We start from the raw sequence: 21,334 nt of genomic DNA, 5'->3' as shown, positions 1-21,334 counted from the left end.
TTAAATAAACATGTGCTATTTGTATGGTAATTTGTTACACAGCAATAGAAAATCAATACTATTGATTAGGGAAGCCCAATATGAAGATGGAGTGTTTTTTAGTAATGACTACCACCACTACTATCACTTACAGAGCACTTACTATGTGCTAAATCCTATTGATAAATGCCTTACCTATTATCTCATTTAAACTTTACAATGACCATAGAAGGAGTTGTTACTATTACCCAACATTTTAGAGATGATAAAACAGGTTTATGGGTCCAAGATTAAACAACTAGTAAGTGGAGGGACAGGACACAAACCCACATCTATGCCTCTGCAGAGTGCTCAGACTAAACGGTGGCACAGGGCTACCTCTGAAGATGAGAAATGCTCATGCGGTAAAAGTCCCCAATACAGTCAGCCTACCCATCTGTGGATGTGGAACCCACAGGTAGGGAGGGCCGACAGTGCTACACCATTTTCTCTAAGGAACTTGAGCATGCACAGATTTTAGTTATCTGTGGAGGATCCCAGAACCAATCCCCTGTGGATACCAAGGGACATGACTGTACAGACAAAACTAGAAAAGAGTCTTCCTTCTCCTTCCTACCCCATGACCCTTTATTCCCAGAGAGCCAAGTTATGGCCTAAACTTAATGCCTCAAGGACTGCATTCTCTGGCTCTCTAGCACTCTCATCCTGACCCTCTAGGGTGAAGAGGACCTTTCATCTCACCTGTCTCCACAAAACATGCTGTGTAAGATCTTGTTTCCTTAGTTCTCTATAATTTGATGGGCCAATCTACACTAACATGTACATAGGTAATAGTGGAACAAAGGATTACCTCCTTATGGAAACAGAGTATCTCTATCTAAAGGAGATTATCACCTCGATATTTTAGGTGTAAAGTCAGGGTTATAAGAAGATACTGTGATGCAAGAACACTTTTGTTATCCTTGCAAACTAAAGCTATGAGTAGTAGAAGTTAAGTCACTCAGTTGTGTCTGACTCTTTGAGACCCCCATGGACTGTAGCCCACCAGGCTCCTCTGTCCATGGGATTTTCCAGGCAAGAATACTAGAGCAGGTTGTCATTCCCTTCTCAAGGGGATCTTCCCGACCGAGGAACCGAACCCAGGTCTCCTCCATTGCAGGCAGATTCTTTACTGTCTGAGCTACAGGGAAGCCCAATATGAAGATGGAGGTACTGGGGATTGAACCCAGGGCCTCATGCATGCTGAGCATGCACTCTACCACTGAGCTATTCCCCTAGGAATGAGGCTTTTAAAAAAATGTCCAGTTTGCATTTTAGGTACATTCCTCAGGGTTTATTTTGTCTGATACTATTGATAAAAATCAGTCAAATAGAAGAGGCTAGAAATGGAAAAAGGCCAAGGCAGGAGAGGTGGAAAATCCAGCTACAATATGCCCAATGAGGAAAATGTCTGAAATTCACAATAACAGACCTACATTATAATCAGCTCAAACAAAGCTTCTCACCTTTCCTTCCCCCATTCTTTTGTAAGCATAACTGTTCTTTCTTACTTAAATTCATGTGAACAGACTGGGTCAGCCTCTCTCCCCAGGCTGGAGGTGCACACAGAAGCCTGATGGCTCATCACAGGTACCCTGGCTGCAGCCATGGCCTCAGAGATGAACAGAGATCTGGGCCAAACCAGTTAAAGACACCTTGGGAATTTTGTTAGATTTATTGGGGGAAAGGTATTCCATTTTTTCTGGGATTACTAGCTGTGGGGAACGAAGAATTGCTAGTGGCCAACTTTACTTCCAAATGAGACAAACCTGCCAGAGGTGCCTGACAACAGAAAATCAACAGAGAAAAAAGGAAAACAGACACAAGGAGAAATGAAACTTGATGATATCATTTGAGCCCCTGGATCTAACTCTACCTGAAGCCAAACACACTCAACTTTAGTTACTGAAGTCAGTAAATCCTCCACTCTTTTTTGTCCCTTAAACTAGAGCTCCTTCTCTTATGAAGGGCTCACATCCTGATAAACCCACTGTAAGCTGAAAACATGATAAGTTGACAACGCATTTAATACACCTAAGCTATTGAACATCATAGGTTAGTCTAGCCTACCTTAAATGTGCTTGGAATATTTACATTAGCCTATAGTTCGGCAAAATCATCTAACACTAAACCTGTTTCACAGTAACGTGTTAACATCTCATGTAATTCATTGAATACTATACTGAAAGTGAAACAGAATAGTGTAAGTGTCTCAGTTGTTCACTCTGTGATCATGTGGCTGTCCGGGAGTTGAGTTCACTGCCTCTGCCCAGCATCACTGAGAGTATCATGGCGCACATCACTAGCTGGGTAAAGAACAAAATTCAACATTGGAAGTATGGTTTCTACTGATTGCATGACGGTTTCACATCACTGTTGTAAAGTCAAAAAATTATAAGTAGAACTATCTTATTATGTCTACAGTCTACAATGAGTTTATTCCAGTTGACAAATGAGCACATTGGGTGGTAGAGCGTTGAGGTCAGCATTTGAGAATATCAAACCTAGTAAAAGACTGAGAGCTTTATTTAAATATCTGTAGTTCTATATACATGCACTTTGATTGATGTATTTGTCAGTTATCTTGTCTCCGTGTCTTGTGCCCGTCTTTATTCCACATGAGTTTCCCCAATCTTGCCATTCTGGTCAATAAGACCATTCATAACCAGCCACATCCACTTTGGTGGGTTCTCATATACAACACAATATTACTGTTCAACAGGTATATGTTTGTATGGCCTATCTCTTCAACAAAATTCCAAGGTCCTCAAAAACAGGAAAACTTCCATATATTTCTAATACTGCTACAGAAAAAAATGAGTCTTAAAAGAAAAGGTATCTGTAAAAAATTTTTTAAACCTAACATAAGCTTTTTTTCATTCAAATTAAAAATTTAAAAATCGACTTGATTGGAATACACAGAAAGGTAAATAATTGCCAATATGAGTCATTTTGACAGAAATTCCACAAATTGCATTCCAGCGTTTTAATTAATGTGCTAACCATTCTCACTATTTGTGTTTAGAAGGACTATAAGATTATAAACGATTATGATACTAAGGATTCCTTTATCAATGTCCTCTTTCCTTGTATCAGACAAATATTACTTGTATCAAATATTACTATTTGAAGCCAATACTTCTGACTCAACTGCTTCCTTTCATTTACCTTACTTCAGACTAAAGTTCTGGAACAAGATTATCTGGTTCTCAGAAGTTGTTGGCTCATAAGAAATTTGTGATGTTTCTTTGCCTACTTAGCATTACATGGCACGTTCTTTTGCTTCTGAAATGACTACGAGGGCCACAGGTTCACTAAGAAAGTTCAGACCATACCTGATCTTCTAAGTAAAGAATGATTTCTCAATGATAAATGTTAAAAAGCAGGTCATGCAGGTTCAATACTTCCTTTTCAGAGTATTTTTCTAAATATGTGTTATACACTTTATTTTCTAGGACATAACTACTATCGTAAGGCTTCTCTGGTGGTTCAGACAGTAAAGCATCTGCCTACAATGCGGGAGACCTGGGTGCAATCCCCGGGTCGGGACGATCCCCTGGAGAAGGAAATGGCAACCCACTCCAGTACTCTTGCCTGGAAAATTCCATGGATGGAAGAACCTGGTAGGCTACAGTCCATGGGATTGCAAGGAGTCACACATGACTGAGCAACCTCACTTCAACTACTATCGTAACAGAAATTATGAGTTAGAAGTGCATAAATGATCCAGAAGTAGGTTCTATATATAACACTCCAAATGTTTTATAATTTCAATAATCACATAACTAATGCTGTATTACCCACCTAAAGCTCCCTGTAAAAATCTTCAAGCATTCACTGTGCCCTTTTTGCCTTCGCTGGAGGTACCTGAGCCATGGAAACGACTGGGCTTTGGCCTTGCCCAAAGGTGTGGGCAAACCTGCCAGATAACAGCAATCATGACCCTTTGTGAGTTTGGAATGAGCTTTCAAAGGGAAAAATAAGCCCTCCCCAAACCAAAAAAAGTTGTGAGGAAGGGACTGTGATATAAGTTTTAGAAAAATATCATCATGGTAAAGAGAATTAGAAAGGCAGTCCCGAAAATAACTACAGGGGGATCAAATGCCTTGTGCAAAACGAGTCTTATTGTCTGTGGTTTAATAGAAGCATGAGAAAATCGGCTATTTTAAAAACCAGAGCAGGCTCCCCAGCACTCGTGCACCGTTTGGATTTCTCATGTCTCTGCAGTGAATCTTAATCACCGGGTTTTATTGTCCCAGTTTTTTCCCAAGTTCATTTTTTTCAATGTGAAATATATTTTTACACATTTACAATTATGCTCCTGATATTTAGATGAGGACTTATGTTTGATGAGAAATTCTTTTTAGAGGTGACAGAAAAGACAGAAGTGGGTATGACTGATTATTATGGAAATATAGTAATCTACAGACATTTTATTACTTATTTACTATAGATAAATGCTTTCCTGGTGGCTCAGTTGGTAAAGTTGTCTGCAAAGCGGGAGACCTGGGTTCTATCCCTGGGTTGGGAAGATCCCCTGGAGGAAGGCATGGCAACCCACTCTATCTAGTATTCTTGCCTAGAGAATTCCCATGGACAGAGGAGCCTGGCAGGCTGCAGTCCATGGGATTGGAAAGAGTCGGACATGACTGAGCGACTAAGCACACATACACAAAATTTCACTTAAAACCTTTAACAGTATACATTTGTTTCCTTCCCAAAAAAAGAAAAATGCATTTTTTAGATCAGTACTTCAAAAAAAAAAAAAATCCTGGGCTGCTATTTTTCTCATCAGTGTTTTCTATATGGTAATTAAGAAGATAAAATTTCTCTATTGAGCAAATTGGCATCATGTTTAAAAGCAAATCTAAAGGGAATCAACAATTATGTTTAGATTTGAAATGAGTTTACCAATACTTTGAAATTAAAACATTAACAGAAAATATGTTAAATTGTAATTAAATGTAAAAAACCAGCATGAAAAAAATTTTATATAAATGAAAACATATATAGAGAACTCAGCTCAAAAGCAATCTTAGCCTATATTTTCTCCTTTCTTTTTTGCTTTCTGGCACCTATAACATAATTAGATCTTTTTATATGTTTACCAGACTATTTTCTAATTGTTTTTATGACACTATGCCATATCGCAATGAATCAGAGTATAAAAAAGATATTAAAATATTATATATATACTCTCATCTGCATGCATTTATGCAATCAAGACTTTGTGCCTGTATCTATTCCTTCCTTAGGCAGAATATAAATTGTGGGAGGGGCCATGTTTTATAATCAATGATATGGCTGGTGTTTATTATTGTATAAGACACAAAGTTGGTAATATAAAAAATATTTCTTGAATTCCTTTCTTTATACAGGAACAAATTGGAATGGCATTATTCATCAGTCTTACCCTCCTGTAAGAGAAACTGACCATCTTTGAAGATGTCTGCTCAGAAGCAGTAAAACATCTCTCCAGTGAATGAGAAAAGACAAGGTTTCTAAGCCATTTTTTCCTCTTTGTAATTAAGAGGTTAACAATGAGTGCATGAGATTCAAGAGTTCTCAGAAAGAACTCTATTCATTTATTATTCAAGACTATCACAAATTATATAAGTAACTTAAGATCAGAAGGAAAATGCTATCCCTAAACAAAGCTATGGTTATTCCAGTAGTCATGTATGAATGTGAGAGTTGGATATGAAGAAAGCTGAGCGCCAAAGAATTGATGCTTTTGAACTGTGGTGTTGCAGAAGACTCTTGAGAGTCCCTTGGACTGCAAGGAGATCCAACCAGTCCATCCTAAAGGAACTCAGCCGTATGTCTTCTTTGGAGAAATGTCTGTTTAGTTCTTTGGCCCATTTTTTGATTGGGTCATTTATTTTTCTGGAATTGAGCTGCAGGAGTTGCTTGTATATTTTTGAGATTAATCCTTTGTCTGTTGCTTCATTTGCTATTATTTTCTCCCATTCTGAAGGCTGTCGTTTCACCTTGCATATAGTTAGTCCTGAATATTCATTGGAAGGACTGATGCTCAAGCTGAATCTCCAATACTGTGGCCACCTGATGCGAAGAACTGACTCATTGGAAAAGACCCTGATGCTGGGAAAGATTGGAGGCAGGAGGAAAAAGGGATGACAGAAGATGAGATGGTTGGATGGCGTCACCACTGCGATGGACTTGAGTTTGAGTAGGCTTCTGGAGTTGGTGACAGACAGGGAAGCCTGGTGTACTGCAGTCCATGGGGTCGCAAAAAGTCAGACACAACTGAGCAACTGAACTGAACTGAAACATTTCCCATCTCCCTCTAATCTTTAGGCAGTGTAACAAAGAAGAAAGGCCTGACTTTTTAAAAAGCTAATGACTGTGGACTTAAATGTAAGATGCTATGAGTTCCACAAATAATTTTGCAATAGTCTAAAACTATGGAGTTGATTAAAGGAACACATGTCCTGGTATACAGAATCACCACATGCAAACTAAAATAAATTTTTATCTTCTATACTCAAAAGGAAATTTTAAAGCTCATTATTAAAATTTAATTGGTAACTCTGACCTTGGGTGCCACTTTAGGTGAAAAATATTACACCAGTACTCAGATTTTCTTAAGATTTATGATCTCATGTTCTTGAAAAAGCCTAGCACCTCCGTGTTCCTGAAATAATTGATCTGTCTCTTACAAGTGCTATTTTCCTGAAACCAACATCTGTCTCAGGAAGAAAAGTACAATCTGATGAAAATACTCTGCTATATTTAAAAAACCAAAGAGCTACCAGAATCTGCATCTAATGCATTACTATATTTATAAACCCAGTCAAGATCATAAATTGATAAAATTTCTTAGCACATAATAGAAGATAAGAAAAAGTAAACTAAACTGCAAAGCCATATCTGTAAATACTACCTGTAAAATTAACTATAATAATAAAAAGTGAATATTTTAAATGTGCAAAAAAGGCACAATGCAAATCTGTATCTCACATCTTTCACCGTTTGAACAGAACTCCACCTCAGCAGGTAAAGACCTGCCTGCCAATGCAGGAGACATGAGTTCCATTCCTGGGTTGGGAAGATCCCCTGGAGGAGAAACGGCAACCCATTCCAGTATTCTTGCTGAAAAATTCTATGGACAGAGGAGCCTGGTGGGCTACAGTCCAAAGAGTCAGAAAGAGTTGGACATGACTGAGCACCGCACCACAATATACACCTTTTACCTAGTGAGTCTTTCTTTCTTTCTTTCTTTGTTACTGTCACAAATACTACTAACTTCACCATCAATCTCTCAACTACCACTGTTGATTGTGTCTCTTATTAAAGATAAGCAAAATATCATGGAAGCCATCAGATAAGTAGGCAATGAAAGCAAATCTGAAAATGACTGTGATAAAGTAACTTCTAGCTTCGCTGAGGATTCAACATAAAATTCTGGATTTCTTTATAAAGAAATAACTGGCAAATACTTTTGATTCTCCTACACATGACAAAATGTTCAATATTAAATAATATACTCAACACAAAGTCATCTTTTAACAATACTTTTCATGTATATAGTAAAATGTACACAACATTTTATTACAATGTAAAGCTCACAACAACTTTGTAAGTAGGTACTATTATCAATCTCCATTTACAGATCAGTAAACTACAGCACAGAGAAGAACCAAATTGCCAAACATCAACAGCAAGTAAACAGCTAAACTTGGGCCCCACCCTAGGCAATGTGGCTCAGGGCCATGCTTCCTGTCACTGGACTATTCCATGTTCTCTGGGATATTGGTCCAATTTATCAGCAGGAGGAATTTTTTTTTAACATGTTCATAGCAACTTTATTTATAAGAATGAAAACTAAGAGCAACCCAAATGCCATCAATAGGAGAATGGATAAACACAATAAACACACTGTGTTATATCAATACACATGGAACATAAAGGAATAAACTTTTGATCAAAATACAGATGAACTCTAAAGTAATCAGTCTAAGTGACAGAAACAAGACAAAACAGAGTACATACTATATAATTCCATTTATACAAAAATTTTCTAACGTGAACAAGTCAACAAGAAAGAAAACAGATTCTTATTGTCATGGTATAGAGGAGAACAGGAAGCACAAGAATAAAGAAAGAGTAAAGAGGTATTAGGAAATTTTGGTGGGCAGGAGGAATTTAAAAAACAAAAGAGTTGGTGCATGCAGAGGAAGTATATAGTCATTCATTAATTCATTTAACAAATACCTATTAAGCACCTCCTAAAACTACAAGCAAGCCCCTGTGTCCTTATGCTTTGACATAAAAGGCTTTTGCTTTAGATTCCCAGGCCTCCTCTGAATCTCAAAGGCTGGCTCAACAGTTAATGATTAAGAAATGTGAAGGTGCAGAAACAAAGAATAGCTGTTGGGTTGGGGAACTGCTAACAATTTGGACTCTAAATCTGCCACATGACAGAATCTCTGAACTCAAAGTTCTCTGAAAGATATAGAAAAAGGCCTGACACATATTCCTAAGTTGTTTTTACAGGAAGCAGACGCCCTCCAGATGAAAACACTGACCACAAGAACATAGATCCTACACTGATTAAATCAGAAGGCAGATGATATTTGGAACTTCACCTTGATGCACACCAATCCGAGAATTATGCACAAGCTGATCACACACTCTGCAGCCTCCTCCCTCACAACTGCTTTTAATATCCCTTTCCTGAAAGCCATTTGGGAGTTCGGGTCTTTTGAGCATGAGCCGCCTGTTACCCTTGCTTGGTGTCTGCCATAAACACTGTACTTTACTTCAACAGAATCTGGTGTCAGCAGATTGGCTTTAACACTCTAGGGTGAGTGGACTAAAGTTGGTTCCAGAAGACTACTATCCAAAGAACTAAGCATTAAGTTCCTTTCCAAAACAAACGATCTATGGAGAAGATATATAATTTACCCTTGTCTATAGCTCTGAAATTTGGATCTGGTGAGGTGGTTACATCTGTCCTACAAAAATTTTTTAACCATTTTTTCCTACAAGTCACCCTAAGTGAGTCCCTGGAAAGCAGTCTATGTGCAAACCCTTTGGAAAATAAAATAGCTAAAAGACAAAAAATAAAAGAATCTTTCAGTCCTTTTACCTATCAGTAAAAACACTGATAGCAAATAATGCTCTTGGGAAGCAGTTTTTCCATGCTTAGGAAATCTCAATCTTATTGAACCCTTGTTTAAATATCCCATAGTGGAATATCTTCCACACAACTGTGAAAATCTTCTTAACAATAGTTACATAAGGATCAACTCAGAGTAAGACAGTTTGATAATTGTCAAACTAGGGTTTATTTTGAGCAAAAAAGCTTTCCAACTTGCCAACAGAAAGTAATAAACATAAAGAAACAGAAAAAGCAAGGATACAAAAGACAACCAACTCTATAAACACATAATTCAAGCCCAACATCAAAAGACACCTTACAGGGAGAAATGATTATTACATTAGTATCTACAACAGGGAAGATCATCAACTATTTGCTTTCTTTTCAAAAGTGAGAAAAATTGAGAAAGCAGTCACATATACCTAATGGAAAGCTATATACATATAAATATATATATATATACATATTTATATATATATTCCCCCCCCCAAAAAAAAACATAGCATATGGCACCATTTCTTTTGTGTTTGTAAGTTTATTCTTCATGATGTTCTAAAAACTTTGGACAAATAAAAATACCAGAAGAGTTATACCTACAGAAAGCCATCACCTTTAGGATTAAGTAAGATACTTTACTATAGATCCACTTCGCCATATTTATAATCAGTAAATTCATTACACCTACCTTTGAGTAATTTAAGGTCTCCTAAAAATTTTAGCTATAAAGTACATTGTTAATAGTCAAAAATGTGTTCCTACTGACACACTATAAATGTAGAAGTGCATTTCGTTGGGGGAAAAGAGATTAGATAAAAATGCCCATAGAAGAAAAGGAAATATTTTAAAATAATATTTATAAAGTTTAGATAAAGAAACAGAAATACTATAGCTTGTACAACATAAAGAAAAATATTATGTTCACAGTCATATACTCCTACTAAATTGAACAAAAGTCTCTTTAAAATATTATTGCTGAATCTTCTCTACAAAGACTATTGTCTTGGGAAAGTCAGAACCAATAAAAAAGTAAGCCAGATCCCCTATTTTTTTAAATGGCCTTAATTTTGTTCTGTACTTAAAAGATTTAAACTGATCTCAGGACACAAGTGAGGCAATTTCTAGCCAGAGGCAACAAAGCTCCTATAAACCTTTTCCAACAGCTCATAAACTGGCATGGCTACCAGGGGTGTGGTTTCAGTTAAAAGCTATAATGCTTTGAAAGCTAAACTTTATAACTAGGTGAACACTGTTTACAATGGGGAAACAAAACACATAATCTAGATTATTTTCCAGCAAGAAAGACTACTCTATATTTCTTGTTCCACTTTATTTATTATCAAGTTCATATATTGGAAATCCTTTAGCCATGAACACCTTTTACCCACAATAATATGACCATATTTCTGATAACTAAACTCTGGAAGGCACTGCTTAATGGATGAAAAATAATTATATGAAAATAATGACAGGGTCAACCTCACGATACTAAACGAGAAACAACTGAATGCTCTCTGCAGACAAAAAATGGGTCTCCGGAGAAGACACTTGTTCACAAAGGCCTTAAACTCATTCTTCTATGATAAAATAATACAGATACAGAATAAAGAAAAGTATTTTCCCAAATGGGGAGAGAACAAAGTTGTCTAGTTTATAACCTCCCTCACCCCCTCAGAACAAGCTTTTTTTTAAGTACCAGTTTGCTGGTTGATTTTTTTCCAGGTTTGGGAGGAAACAGGGAAAGGGTGTTGGAACTTTGAGCATTAACCAAGTACCCTGAGGCTGTTCAGTAAGCAAATAACCAGCTCAACTGCTGACTGTGGAAAGACTGTGGTACTGATGGTTACTCATCACATGACACTGTCTTAGGTAAATGATTTACACAGTAGACGGTCACCTTCTGGTCACACACTATATACCAAGCTCCAAAGAACAAAGGCCAACAATCTGTCTGACTTTCTACTGCTATTCCCATACACTTTCACAATCACTTAACTAAAGAAATAATTATAGATGTTTAATCACACACCTGGATCCACCGGTCTGGGGGTTCTTCGGAGTCCATTGGTCCGTTTCTGTGCAGAAAGGCAAAACAAAGACTTTGTGTTATCAAATTGTATTATTTTGCGACACTCTGGAAGTCCATTGAATGTTGCACTACCTCCATTTAACACTACTGTAAAATAGGTAACTAATAAGGACCTGCTGCACAACACAAGGAACTCAATCCTCTGTAATGCCCTATATGGGAAAAGAATCTAAATAAGAGTGAATATCTGTTAGCAGAAACTAACACAACATTGTAAATCAACTATCCTCCATTATAAATTAAACAAAGGAAGAGTATTACTAAAGTTGATCAAAACACTCAGTTCCAGTTTCTTTTTACAATTTTTGTTTCTCTAATGTTTTCCACTTGCTAAATCATTGATATGACACTATGGGAAAGAAATACTTTTCATTCACCATCTCTGAGGATTATGACTCACTTTTTAAAGTCATAATATAGGAATTATGAAAACAAAGCCTACGTAGCCATTTTTTGCTTAGAAAATGCTCCCAGCAAAGAGTTTTGATCTCCAAAATTCTAATGCAGCTTTTTTAAAGCCTGACAGACCAGAGACTGGAGAGTATACAACCTCCAAACAAAGATCTCAAGCTCTGATTTTGAGCTTGGTATGGTAGTTTAATTATGAGATTTATGGCAGTTTAATTATGGATCAGTGATATCTGAATACTTTAAGAAACAAAATAGACATGCAGCCTGTAAACCATGAAAGTAAATTCTTATTACAGAAAAGGAACCCATAAGAAAAATTGTGATTGTAAAAATTATAGATAAGATGCAAAACAAAAGCGGTTTTAAATCTTTGAAACTGTGTGGTTACGCATTTGATTTTATAAGCATTAAATTCATTCCCACCCAATAACTATTGCAATCTCACTAATTAATAAGAACTTCATTTTCACTTTTGTTATATAACTGAGTGCAATGCTCAGTCTATAATTACAATATAATTCAGATTTTCACAAGAGCAATTTTCTTTCTACATGTGTTGGGGTTTGTGCCTGTGTATGGAGCCCTGGTTTCATTCAGAGCAGAATTGGTTTTGCCAAGCTCACATTAACTATGGGTTTTTCTTAGGGTTCCCCCTGTTGTTTTTGTTCATAAGTTAAATGGGCCTCAAAGGAGCTGCCAAGGTTTCTCAGGCAAAAGCAAATTGGAGAATTATTAAAAATATAAACTTGGCTTTTAACCCAACTACTTTTAAAATGCATTTGTTAAAGCCTAATATGATCATTAAGTCAGCATCGAAGCTTCACTGAACAAGCTCGATGGCTGTACTGGTGGGAAAAAAAAAACTAGTATAAACAGACCCTCTCCTTACTCATTGTGAGTGAGAAGAAAATACCACACTGGGCTTCTTAATAGCCAAGCACAAAAAGGGAAAACATGGTAAGTTACAGGTTTATATCCAATAACTTAGAAGAAAACTGCCTTCAAAAAAACTTCTAAAATTTTATAAAATGTTTGGAGCTCTCTATATAAATAACTATATTTTAAACAGGAAAATATATATTGATGAATGTCTTATGGTTGTTTACTGTCTACATTTCCCTTCACTTTCTTAATGTACAACAGACACTGTCTTTCGACTACTCTTACTCTTCCTACTATCAAAATGCTTGGAAGGCAAGAAAGGAATTCACTCTTTGGGTCTTATTCCTACTATCCCTAAGCTAGAATTATTTAAAAATATTAACTTAGAAAGTGAAAAAGAGAACTTGAGCTCAAGAGCAACTCTGTAGGACCCTGAAGTTAAGATTAAAATAGGGAACATGGCACAATTATTTAGAGTATGGATTCTAGAATCTGATTGCCTAAGTTCAAATTCAGACCCTCCTCGTCACTTGGCATCTGATTGGGAGCAAGTTAGTTAAGGTCTCTGTGCCTGTTTCTTCATCTATAAAATGGGGATATTAATACCACCTACTTCATAGCATTTGTGGTGAGAAACATGTTAATTCATGTTAAGTGCCTCAACAGTTCCTGACACACAGTAAGGACTATTAAGTCATAGCTTATTATTATTGTCATTATTATTAATTTCATGATATTTTGAATGTTTAAGCTCAGGTAAATGATAAATTTTTTCTACTAAAGTACTGCACTACTACTATATCTTAGGTTTTTCCTCCTGCAAGTCATTGGAAACCAGTGACCCTGAAAGCAAACTTTTCTACAGGAAAAGTAGGCAGTTGAACAAAACTATGATTTGGTGCATTGAAAAAAAAAGAGAACGAGAAAATTTCAGCAACTTAGATCAAGTGCATTTTGAGAGTTTGAGATTTATTACAGTTTAAAAGCACCTAAAAATATTTTATATATTCTAAAAAATTTTGAAATGTTTAGAACACGTTTACCCAATTTCAAAATGCAAATTTCAATTGTTCTTCTGTCATATCCCATCCAAAATACTCCTCTCCCCAATATATATTCTCAAAACCCTATATTCTCAAAAGCATGAGACAGAGCTGGACAAGACCCATCCCAGGAGGAAGAGAGGGGTCCATCAAGTAGCCACCCTAGGAGCTCTCGGTGATCCCCCTCCCCCGTGAGACCAGGACAATCAGTCTGCAGGACATTCTCAAACTTCTTTTGATTTACCAAGAAGTGGGAGGTGGAAGGGAGGGGACAACAAACCAACATAATTTTATTTCTAGTTTCATTATCTATTACCTTGCCTTTCTCTAACAGAAATCTCTGTATTGCCCAAGAACCTCTCTTGTCTCTTTTGGGAGAAACCTAATTCTCTGTTGATTTTAGCAACAATACAAGGAAAGATTCATTTGCTATATGAAACTGGCTTTGGTTCCTCTACTTAAAAGGCAGAAAAACCTACCTTAAGGAATAGATCGGAAGTATATATACACATACTAAATACTGATAGATATGTAATGACAACCTTGCTTTCTGGAGCTAGAAGTTGCTTCTAAAAGTCCACTCCAAAATGGGAATCTGGAAGAACATCCCAGGTTAGGAAGACGGATCCTGTGGCTACTGAAAACTGACCTACCTTAAGAATGAAGTGCAAATTAAACACTCATAATCATGGTTATTGAAAGGGGAAGAGAATAGGGCAAATTGGTCCATGGAGGAAAAAGAAGACCTCCAACAAAGAGGGAGCAGAAATCACAGAGCTTACAAAAGGGCTTCACTGTTTACCTTCGGAAAGACTCCCAGACATCACATAAGCATTTGTGTTAAGAGTGAATACACCTTTCACAAAGTTGTAGTGGGGAGATATGGAGTGAAAGATGTTTCTTAACATTCTTTTGCTACAGTTCTTCCTTATGCTAAGCTAAAGTTTCCAAATAGGTTGACCAGTATAAGATTTCACTATAATTATCCATTCAAAGTAGAGATTATTAGCAGAATCACACATTAAATAAAAATTACACTTATTATAATCAAAAGTTAAGCGAGTCACTAAAACACAGATGCTACATTTAAAAAAAATCAATGTGAAAATGAATTCTTTTCATAATAGGCTTAATGTGTAATTTTTAAGAGTATTAAATGCCTGGAGAGCATTTTTTTGTATCATTATTTTGTACCAGTGTGAAAATTATTAACCACTTATTATTAGCACACATTCTTTTCTGTAAATACACCCATTTCTCATTACTTAAATAAAACCAAGTGAAATCATCTTCCCTGGGGGAAAAAATAGATGTATCTAGCAGTATAAATGTAAAGTAATATTGAGTTACAGTTCAAAGCTCTACAAGGATATCTGTCTCAATAATCTAATAATAGCGTGAGAGAAGAAAAAGAAGGCTACTTTCTAAGCTCTTCACTCGCACTGCTGGAAGAACCCTTACAGTCCTGATGAAAAATCTTACCTGTCAACTAAACACTAAAAAAAGTTTACATTAATTATTTTAGCCCTAGCAGAACTTGCATGACCTATTTTTAAAATATTATTATCCTGTTATGCATTCCTTGAGCTAGATTTTAAAGTCTAAAATACAGCCGATGGATAACACTGAAAGGGTACACGTGAATTTTCTCACATCACATTCTTGGTTCCCAATATGCACAAATTACGTGCTGATGCAAAAAAGTGAAAGCAGTTACCTCTTGTTTGACTTCTTGCTGTACTTTTCATTATTTTTAGCAACTATGTAAATATCAGCCTATTAAAAACATACTAATATTATACCACCCTTAATCAGATATAATTGTATATGCTAAAATAATTTGATAAAGAATGTACTTGTCTTTATTCTGAAATTCTCAGATTACTGTATTTCAGGTTCATAGTACTAATCACAGACCTTTTACATTTTAGTTTTCTTTGTTATGATTTTTGGGGGAGGTCAGGTAAGAAATATATTACTTTTGGTTGAAGGCCAAGGCATTAGTTGCCTATAATCTGCCACATTTTTCATTCTTTTCTATTTTCTTAAAAGTGCTTTATTCTGAGAGGTGACAGGGATCTCATACTTCTAAGCCATCAAATCTCAGAATCTGTTAAACTGAAGGAAATGTTATCAGATTCTGATTTGATCAAGAAGACATGATACAAATCATGATTTTGCTCAGGTGGAAAACTGGCAGAAACATACACGCACATCCTTAGAAGAATGCTAGAACTTCTTAGTACTAGTGAATGTCAGGCAGTCACATTGTTTTATCCTAGGATGAGGGCCACCTTTTCTCCTGTCCCAGCAGGATCAAAAAGATTTATTCCAAGGGAATGCCTTCAGATGCATTAAGTTTTATAAGCCTCAGGGTTTGTGGAATTCTGTAGCTGGAAACCAGGGAAAGGCATCTCCACCAGATTAGTGCTACGACATTGCTACAGTATTTATTTGAAATTTAGCTGAATAAATTAAGTACCTAAAATTCTGAAATGCGCATCTTACCCACATTCTTAGATGAAATATTCACATTTTTCCTCTACCTAAGATCTTCAGATGGTATCTGAAAACTCCTCTTATTTAACCTGCGCATTTCACTCAAAAGCACTTGATCAGTCACTGTAGCTCTGTTTCTATCCATTTTAAAAGGTACATTTAACATTTTAGGGGTTTGAGCCTGCTTAAGTTAGCAAACAATCTGAAATGCAAAAGTTACATAAGAAAAATGTAAACTTTAATCTTACCTCCGACGGTTTGAGCGTCCCTTGTTCTGAAACAAAGGTAAAAATTGGCATTGTCAGTGAAGTTGTTTTGTTTAGTTAGCAACCTTAGCTTGTTCTCTGCAGCGTGGTAGAACACTACTGCTTTGTTTTCCTAATGATACCTGTTAATATATTTCCAAGGTCCCTCAGGCTGGGCTAGTAATTGTTTTGCAACCAGGTTCTCTTGCCTTATTGGCTGTCAGGGAAGTGACTCATCGTACTAAATGACTTCTAGGTTAAGCTTAACTTTTTCAATTGTTTATTAAGCAATTTCAATCCAACCACATTAAGCTCCTTGAAACAGGGACTTGCACCAAGTTTATGTACATAAGAGAAAGCTAGATGGGAGCCTTTCTTTCAACATACCCAGTTTTAAGAATCTAAACACAACATGGTACAAACATATTACAATTGCCTGTATTACAACTACTATAATAATTGCAAATTTAACACATAAAATTTGCATATGAATTTTGCATGAAGTGGCTGTTTCTTTTAGTTCTATTTGGGGGGAGGGACACAGATTGATTTAAAGATGGAAATTAAAAACGGACAAGATTCAATCCCAATGCTAATTTTCTTTTCATCCCAATTTACCTGTTTAGAAATAGAAATGGCAAACTCCATTACATTTCAGTTCCTGAAAATAACTAACAGTTAGGAAGGGCCCTGAGATATGCAAGAGAGTAACTTGGCAGAGGGCAAAGGGTATCTCTGAGAAGACAGACATATTGCACGTGGAAAAGCTGGTGGGGAATATTTTTGTTTCCTTCCTCCATATCCAGGAGTACTTATGCATATTATAATTTCTCCAGACTGCAGAAAAACATCTCATCATTTTGAGCCTATGCTATATTTTTGCCAACCAAAATGATCCTCTGAAGAAGGATCTGAGAAGAGAAGACACTGATGAGAACATCAGGAGAGAAAGGGTAGTTCTCAAAGAGGGCTCTGTAGACTAAATGAACCTCTGACAGAGGTTCCAAGAAGCCTCAGAACCAGAGGTCAAGGGGAAAAGTACCAGAACACCTGAGTAGCTGTCAGACTGCTTTACACGGGAAGACGGCCTGGGGCATGGAACAGGTTTGGGGCCTTTCTGCTTTTTAAAGGACTATACCTGACTAATGGAACTGAAGATGCATGAGGAAAAAGTCACCTTTCTGCAGAAAAGCAAAGCCTGCATTTCTTTTTCAGTGTCAACCCTATCATGCTGACTTTCCTACATAACTGCTATGAAGGCATCTTTGCCAGGTCTGAAGTTGGCCTTTACAAAGGACCGAAAGCTATTTCCCTTCTCCTCCCTGCTAGAAATAGGCAAAGTTTCAGAAGAAAGATTGTCTAAGGGAAGTCGTGTAGGGAGAGGGTCTATGAAAGTGCCATTTGGCTGGACACTGTGCCCAAACCGAGAACCCAGGTTAGGTGAACTCAGGTTCCTAACAGACAAGTTGTGATACCTGTTACACTGGTTTAACCAGAAAGACCTATAAGCCAGAAAAGCCCTACACTACTTTCTTCTTCTTCTGTGAGTCAGAGAAAGAGCCTGAACTGGAAATCACAGACAGCAAGAAGCACCAAACAGGAGGAGAGTTTAAATTTTCCATCCAAGCCGGCTGAGCAAAGCTTTGATATTTCCAGATGACCTCTCAATGGGAAAATCCCCTATCTTTCAGGGTCGGAGTTTAAAAATGAGAGCGCATCTTAATTTTAATTCAGAAATATTTTTTTTTCTGACACTGCACAGAATGGTTGTTATGTCCTGGTGACGCTGATCTGTTACAATATGTTTAAATATATTTTATTTTTAGCATAAAACCTAGGGTAGCGCACATGGCAGTAGTTGGCACATCACGTTCCAGCAGTGCTCTGGGTTTCCTCAGGGAGAGAAAACGGCTGTATCTAAGGTGATGATCTAGCTATGCATATACCTGCACATCTCTACCTAGAAAACAGATCCAGGAAACAGAAGCTCCTCATTTACAGGCCCTTCCTGTCTTGCTGCTCGGTTCAAGCCAGCCAGCTGCAGGCATGAGTGAGCACTGGACACAAAACACAAAGCAGGGAAGGTCCAGGCAAGGTATGAACGGGACCGGTCAATAAGGAAGACACTCGGCTTGGCTGACCACCACACCCAACGCTCCCTCCTTAATTCTCCTGCCGCCTACTGTCTCCTGCTTTCCTGCTTTGCATCTCATCAAGCTTTCCTCCTAGTTATTGAATGTACCTGCTCTTCACAAAGGCTCCTCTGTGTAACGCAGATTGGAAAATGGACAAGGGGCTTCGTGCTGGATACAATTCTAACTCTGAGGGCCTGAGTCCTTAATGGGGGCTTATGCTTTCCTTGCCCCCATGCCCTGTCCTCCTGGCCATCACAGCACCGCCACCCTCCCCACTGCCATCCAGAAAAGAGGCTCATTTCTTCCACGGACTTGGCATAGAGCAGTTCACACTGTGATCTGCTCATGCTGGGCAGAGCACATAAATAGTGGCTCTTAAAAGTCTGAGGTTTTATTTAGTCATATTTCATGGCAGGGTTCTGTAAATATTCTGAGGAGAGGGCAAAAGCCAAAGGACTAGAAATAACTCTTAGAATCTGTTCTGAGTTCAGAAATTCTTAACCAGGCTCCTTTATTTATACTTTTGTACTTGTTCCTGTGGTCGTGCCATCAGACTGATTGGCCCCTTTACAAACATGATCTAAATTCTGATAACCGTATCAAAGCAGCAGCTATAATTTTTACAAAAATAACAGTGACGAGGGAGCAGAAAACCCAACTGCAACACACTGTTTCATACATGTTTAAAGTAAAAGTCAATTCTGGACGGGAAAATAGAATAACAACCTCTTCTGATGATGTATTCTATGGGAAAGTTGCTCTGATTTTGAAATCTGCAACACCATCCTTCATTTCCTCTTCATATGTACCCAAAGCTACTTTGGCGGGCACTCGGAGCTCTAAAACCTTCTCTGCGCATCACAGTTCCACATCAGGACGAGGATAATGAGAGCTGATGACTATCAAATTTATTTGGCTGAATTCTGACCAAATAGAAAGGTGGGCGGTTGAGATATGACAAAAGATCTCTCTTTTACTGTCTCTTTTTCTTCTGGAAATTTCCTTAGAATGGTCATTCAATTCTTCTAGTTTCCAAAAGTTTTTAATCCTCAACTTGCCCTTACCCTGCAGCCGATTTCTCGGGCTCCTATTGATCAAACTATAAAATGTTCTTACCCTTTCAAGACCTTTCTAGATGGTGACTCACAGGCCCTCAAGGGGTTTATACCTTGCGTTCTTTCATCATGTCCCAACTGGCTTAATGTAATTCAGAGAAGTGCTGTTACCGAGGTGCTTGGAGCCTGAGCAGAACTCCATCTTCAACAGCAGCACAGTGCACGTATTTGTGTAAGACAAATGATTTTCACTGAGACTTTAGACTCATATCATTCATTTGTTTAAACATACACTTCAGTCCAATTATATTTGTTTTCCAATACAAGTGGCTCTCAATGCATGCATTATTACACAACTAGCTTTGTCTCTTGTCTGAAGTTCTATTTCTTAAGACTAAACAAATTGCTGCCCAGTAAGATCATTTGTTTCAAAAGGGATCACAGGAAAGTAATTACCAGGACAGCCTTTGAAGGTTCTTCATCATCATGGCTAATATTCTATTTTTATGAAACATTAAAACTGAAAGGCAGTAGGACTGATCAAATTTTGGAGGAAGTTGCACAAACCCTATTTTCACCACTCAGACCTATAGCAATATTCTGAAAAAACAAAAACATAACTAATACTTGGAAAGAGGCTTTGATTTCAAGTCTTTTCAGGAGCTCTAACAAGGATCCAACCATATGAGTTTTCAGTTCACTCTAACAATTATTAATGTAAGATTGGCGGTGGTGGTTTAGTCGCTAGGTCAGGTCTGACTCTTACAACCTCACGGACTATAGCCTGTCAGGCTCCTCTGTCCACGGAATTTCCCAGGCAAGAATACCAGAATGGGTTACCAGTTCTATCATTAAATTGACCCAAATAATTAAATGGAAGGAATAACAACTACTCTAGAATATAAAATTGTCTCGGTAAGTTAAAAAAGATAACTAATTTATATAAAAGACTTTAAATAATGTTAAATAGAACCAAAGTCATTTTTTGATTATGAAATCAATGATTAAACTTCAGTTTATGTAAAAGTCATGTGATAAAATGCCTAGTGGTAGAAGGATAAAATAAAATTATATTCTAAAAGTTTATCTCTTATGATAAAACACTGCGATGTGCTGTGGTATGCTTAGTCGCTCAGTTGTGCCCAACTCTTTGTGACCCCATGGACTGTAGCCCACCAGGCTCCTCTGTCCGTGGGGATTCTCTAGGCAAGAATACTAGAGAATACTAGAGCCATGTCCTCTTCCAGGGGATCTTCACAACCCAGGGATCGAACCCAGGTCTACCACATCACAGGCAGATTCTTTACCATCTGAACCACCAGGGATGCCCAAGAATACTGGAGTGGGTAGCTTACCCCTTTTCTCCAGGGGATCTTCCTGACCCAGGAAACAAACTGGGGTCTCCTGCACTGCAGCAGATTCTTTACCAGCTGAGTTAGCAGGAAAGCCCAAATACTGCAATACTACTTATAAAAGAGCTATTTCAGATGGCAATTTGGGGTGTAGGTTCTAGGTAGCAATCTTGCAGGTTTAAGCCATGATGACACCAAGGCTACTTTCAGGAGTGGCTGCAGCAGCAGCAGCAACCTGGTCTAGATAAAAGAGTGATTAAACAGATAAGCAAATGGGGACCTGTTTCAGTTAAATATTAGAGCAGCTGAGGCTTGCACTCCCCCTAAAGGAAAAGACAAATTAAACCGAAGTCATCTGTTCCAGCAATATTTGCCTTCCAATGTTACTTTCTTGTTTAAAACAAGAGAATGTAAAGCAAGCTATGTTGATCAACATCAAGATAAGAAGGGGACAGAGGAGTTTAGTCATATATTGCAACAAGGA

The 21,334-nt window shown here is 37.4% G+C and overlaps 1 protein-coding gene and 1 non-coding gene across 2 annotated transcripts in view; both read right to left on the bottom strand.

Annotated features, from left to right (window-relative positions):
• Nucleotides 1–21,334, bottom strand: part of VAV3 (vav guanine nucleotide exchange factor 3) — a 412,369-nt gene that overhangs the window by 120,686 nt on the left and 270,349 nt on the right. Inside the window, exons 18-19 of the mRNA XM_043460478.1 lie at nucleotides 16,312–16,337; nucleotides 11,169–11,214 (exon numbers count right to left, since the gene is read on the bottom strand). Coding sequence (XP_043316413.1) covers nucleotides 11,169–11,214; nucleotides 16,312–16,337 — 72 coding nt within the window. The remainder of the gene's footprint in view (nucleotides 1–11,168; nucleotides 11,215–16,311; nucleotides 16,338–21,334) is intronic.
• On the bottom strand, nucleotides 1,184–1,255 carry TRNAA-AGC. Its single transcript has one exon. It is a non-coding gene; the product is annotated as a tRNA-Ala (tRNA).

Source organism: Cervus canadensis, chromosome 2 (genome assembly GCF_019320065.1).
Source record: "Cervus canadensis isolate Bull #8, Minnesota chromosome 2, ASM1932006v1, whole genome shotgun sequence".
Lineage (NCBI taxonomy): Eukaryota > Metazoa > Chordata > Mammalia > Artiodactyla > Cervidae > Cervus > Cervus canadensis.
The sequence above is the reverse complement of the archived record's forward strand: the minus strand, read 5'-3'. Positions and strand labels throughout refer to the sequence as shown.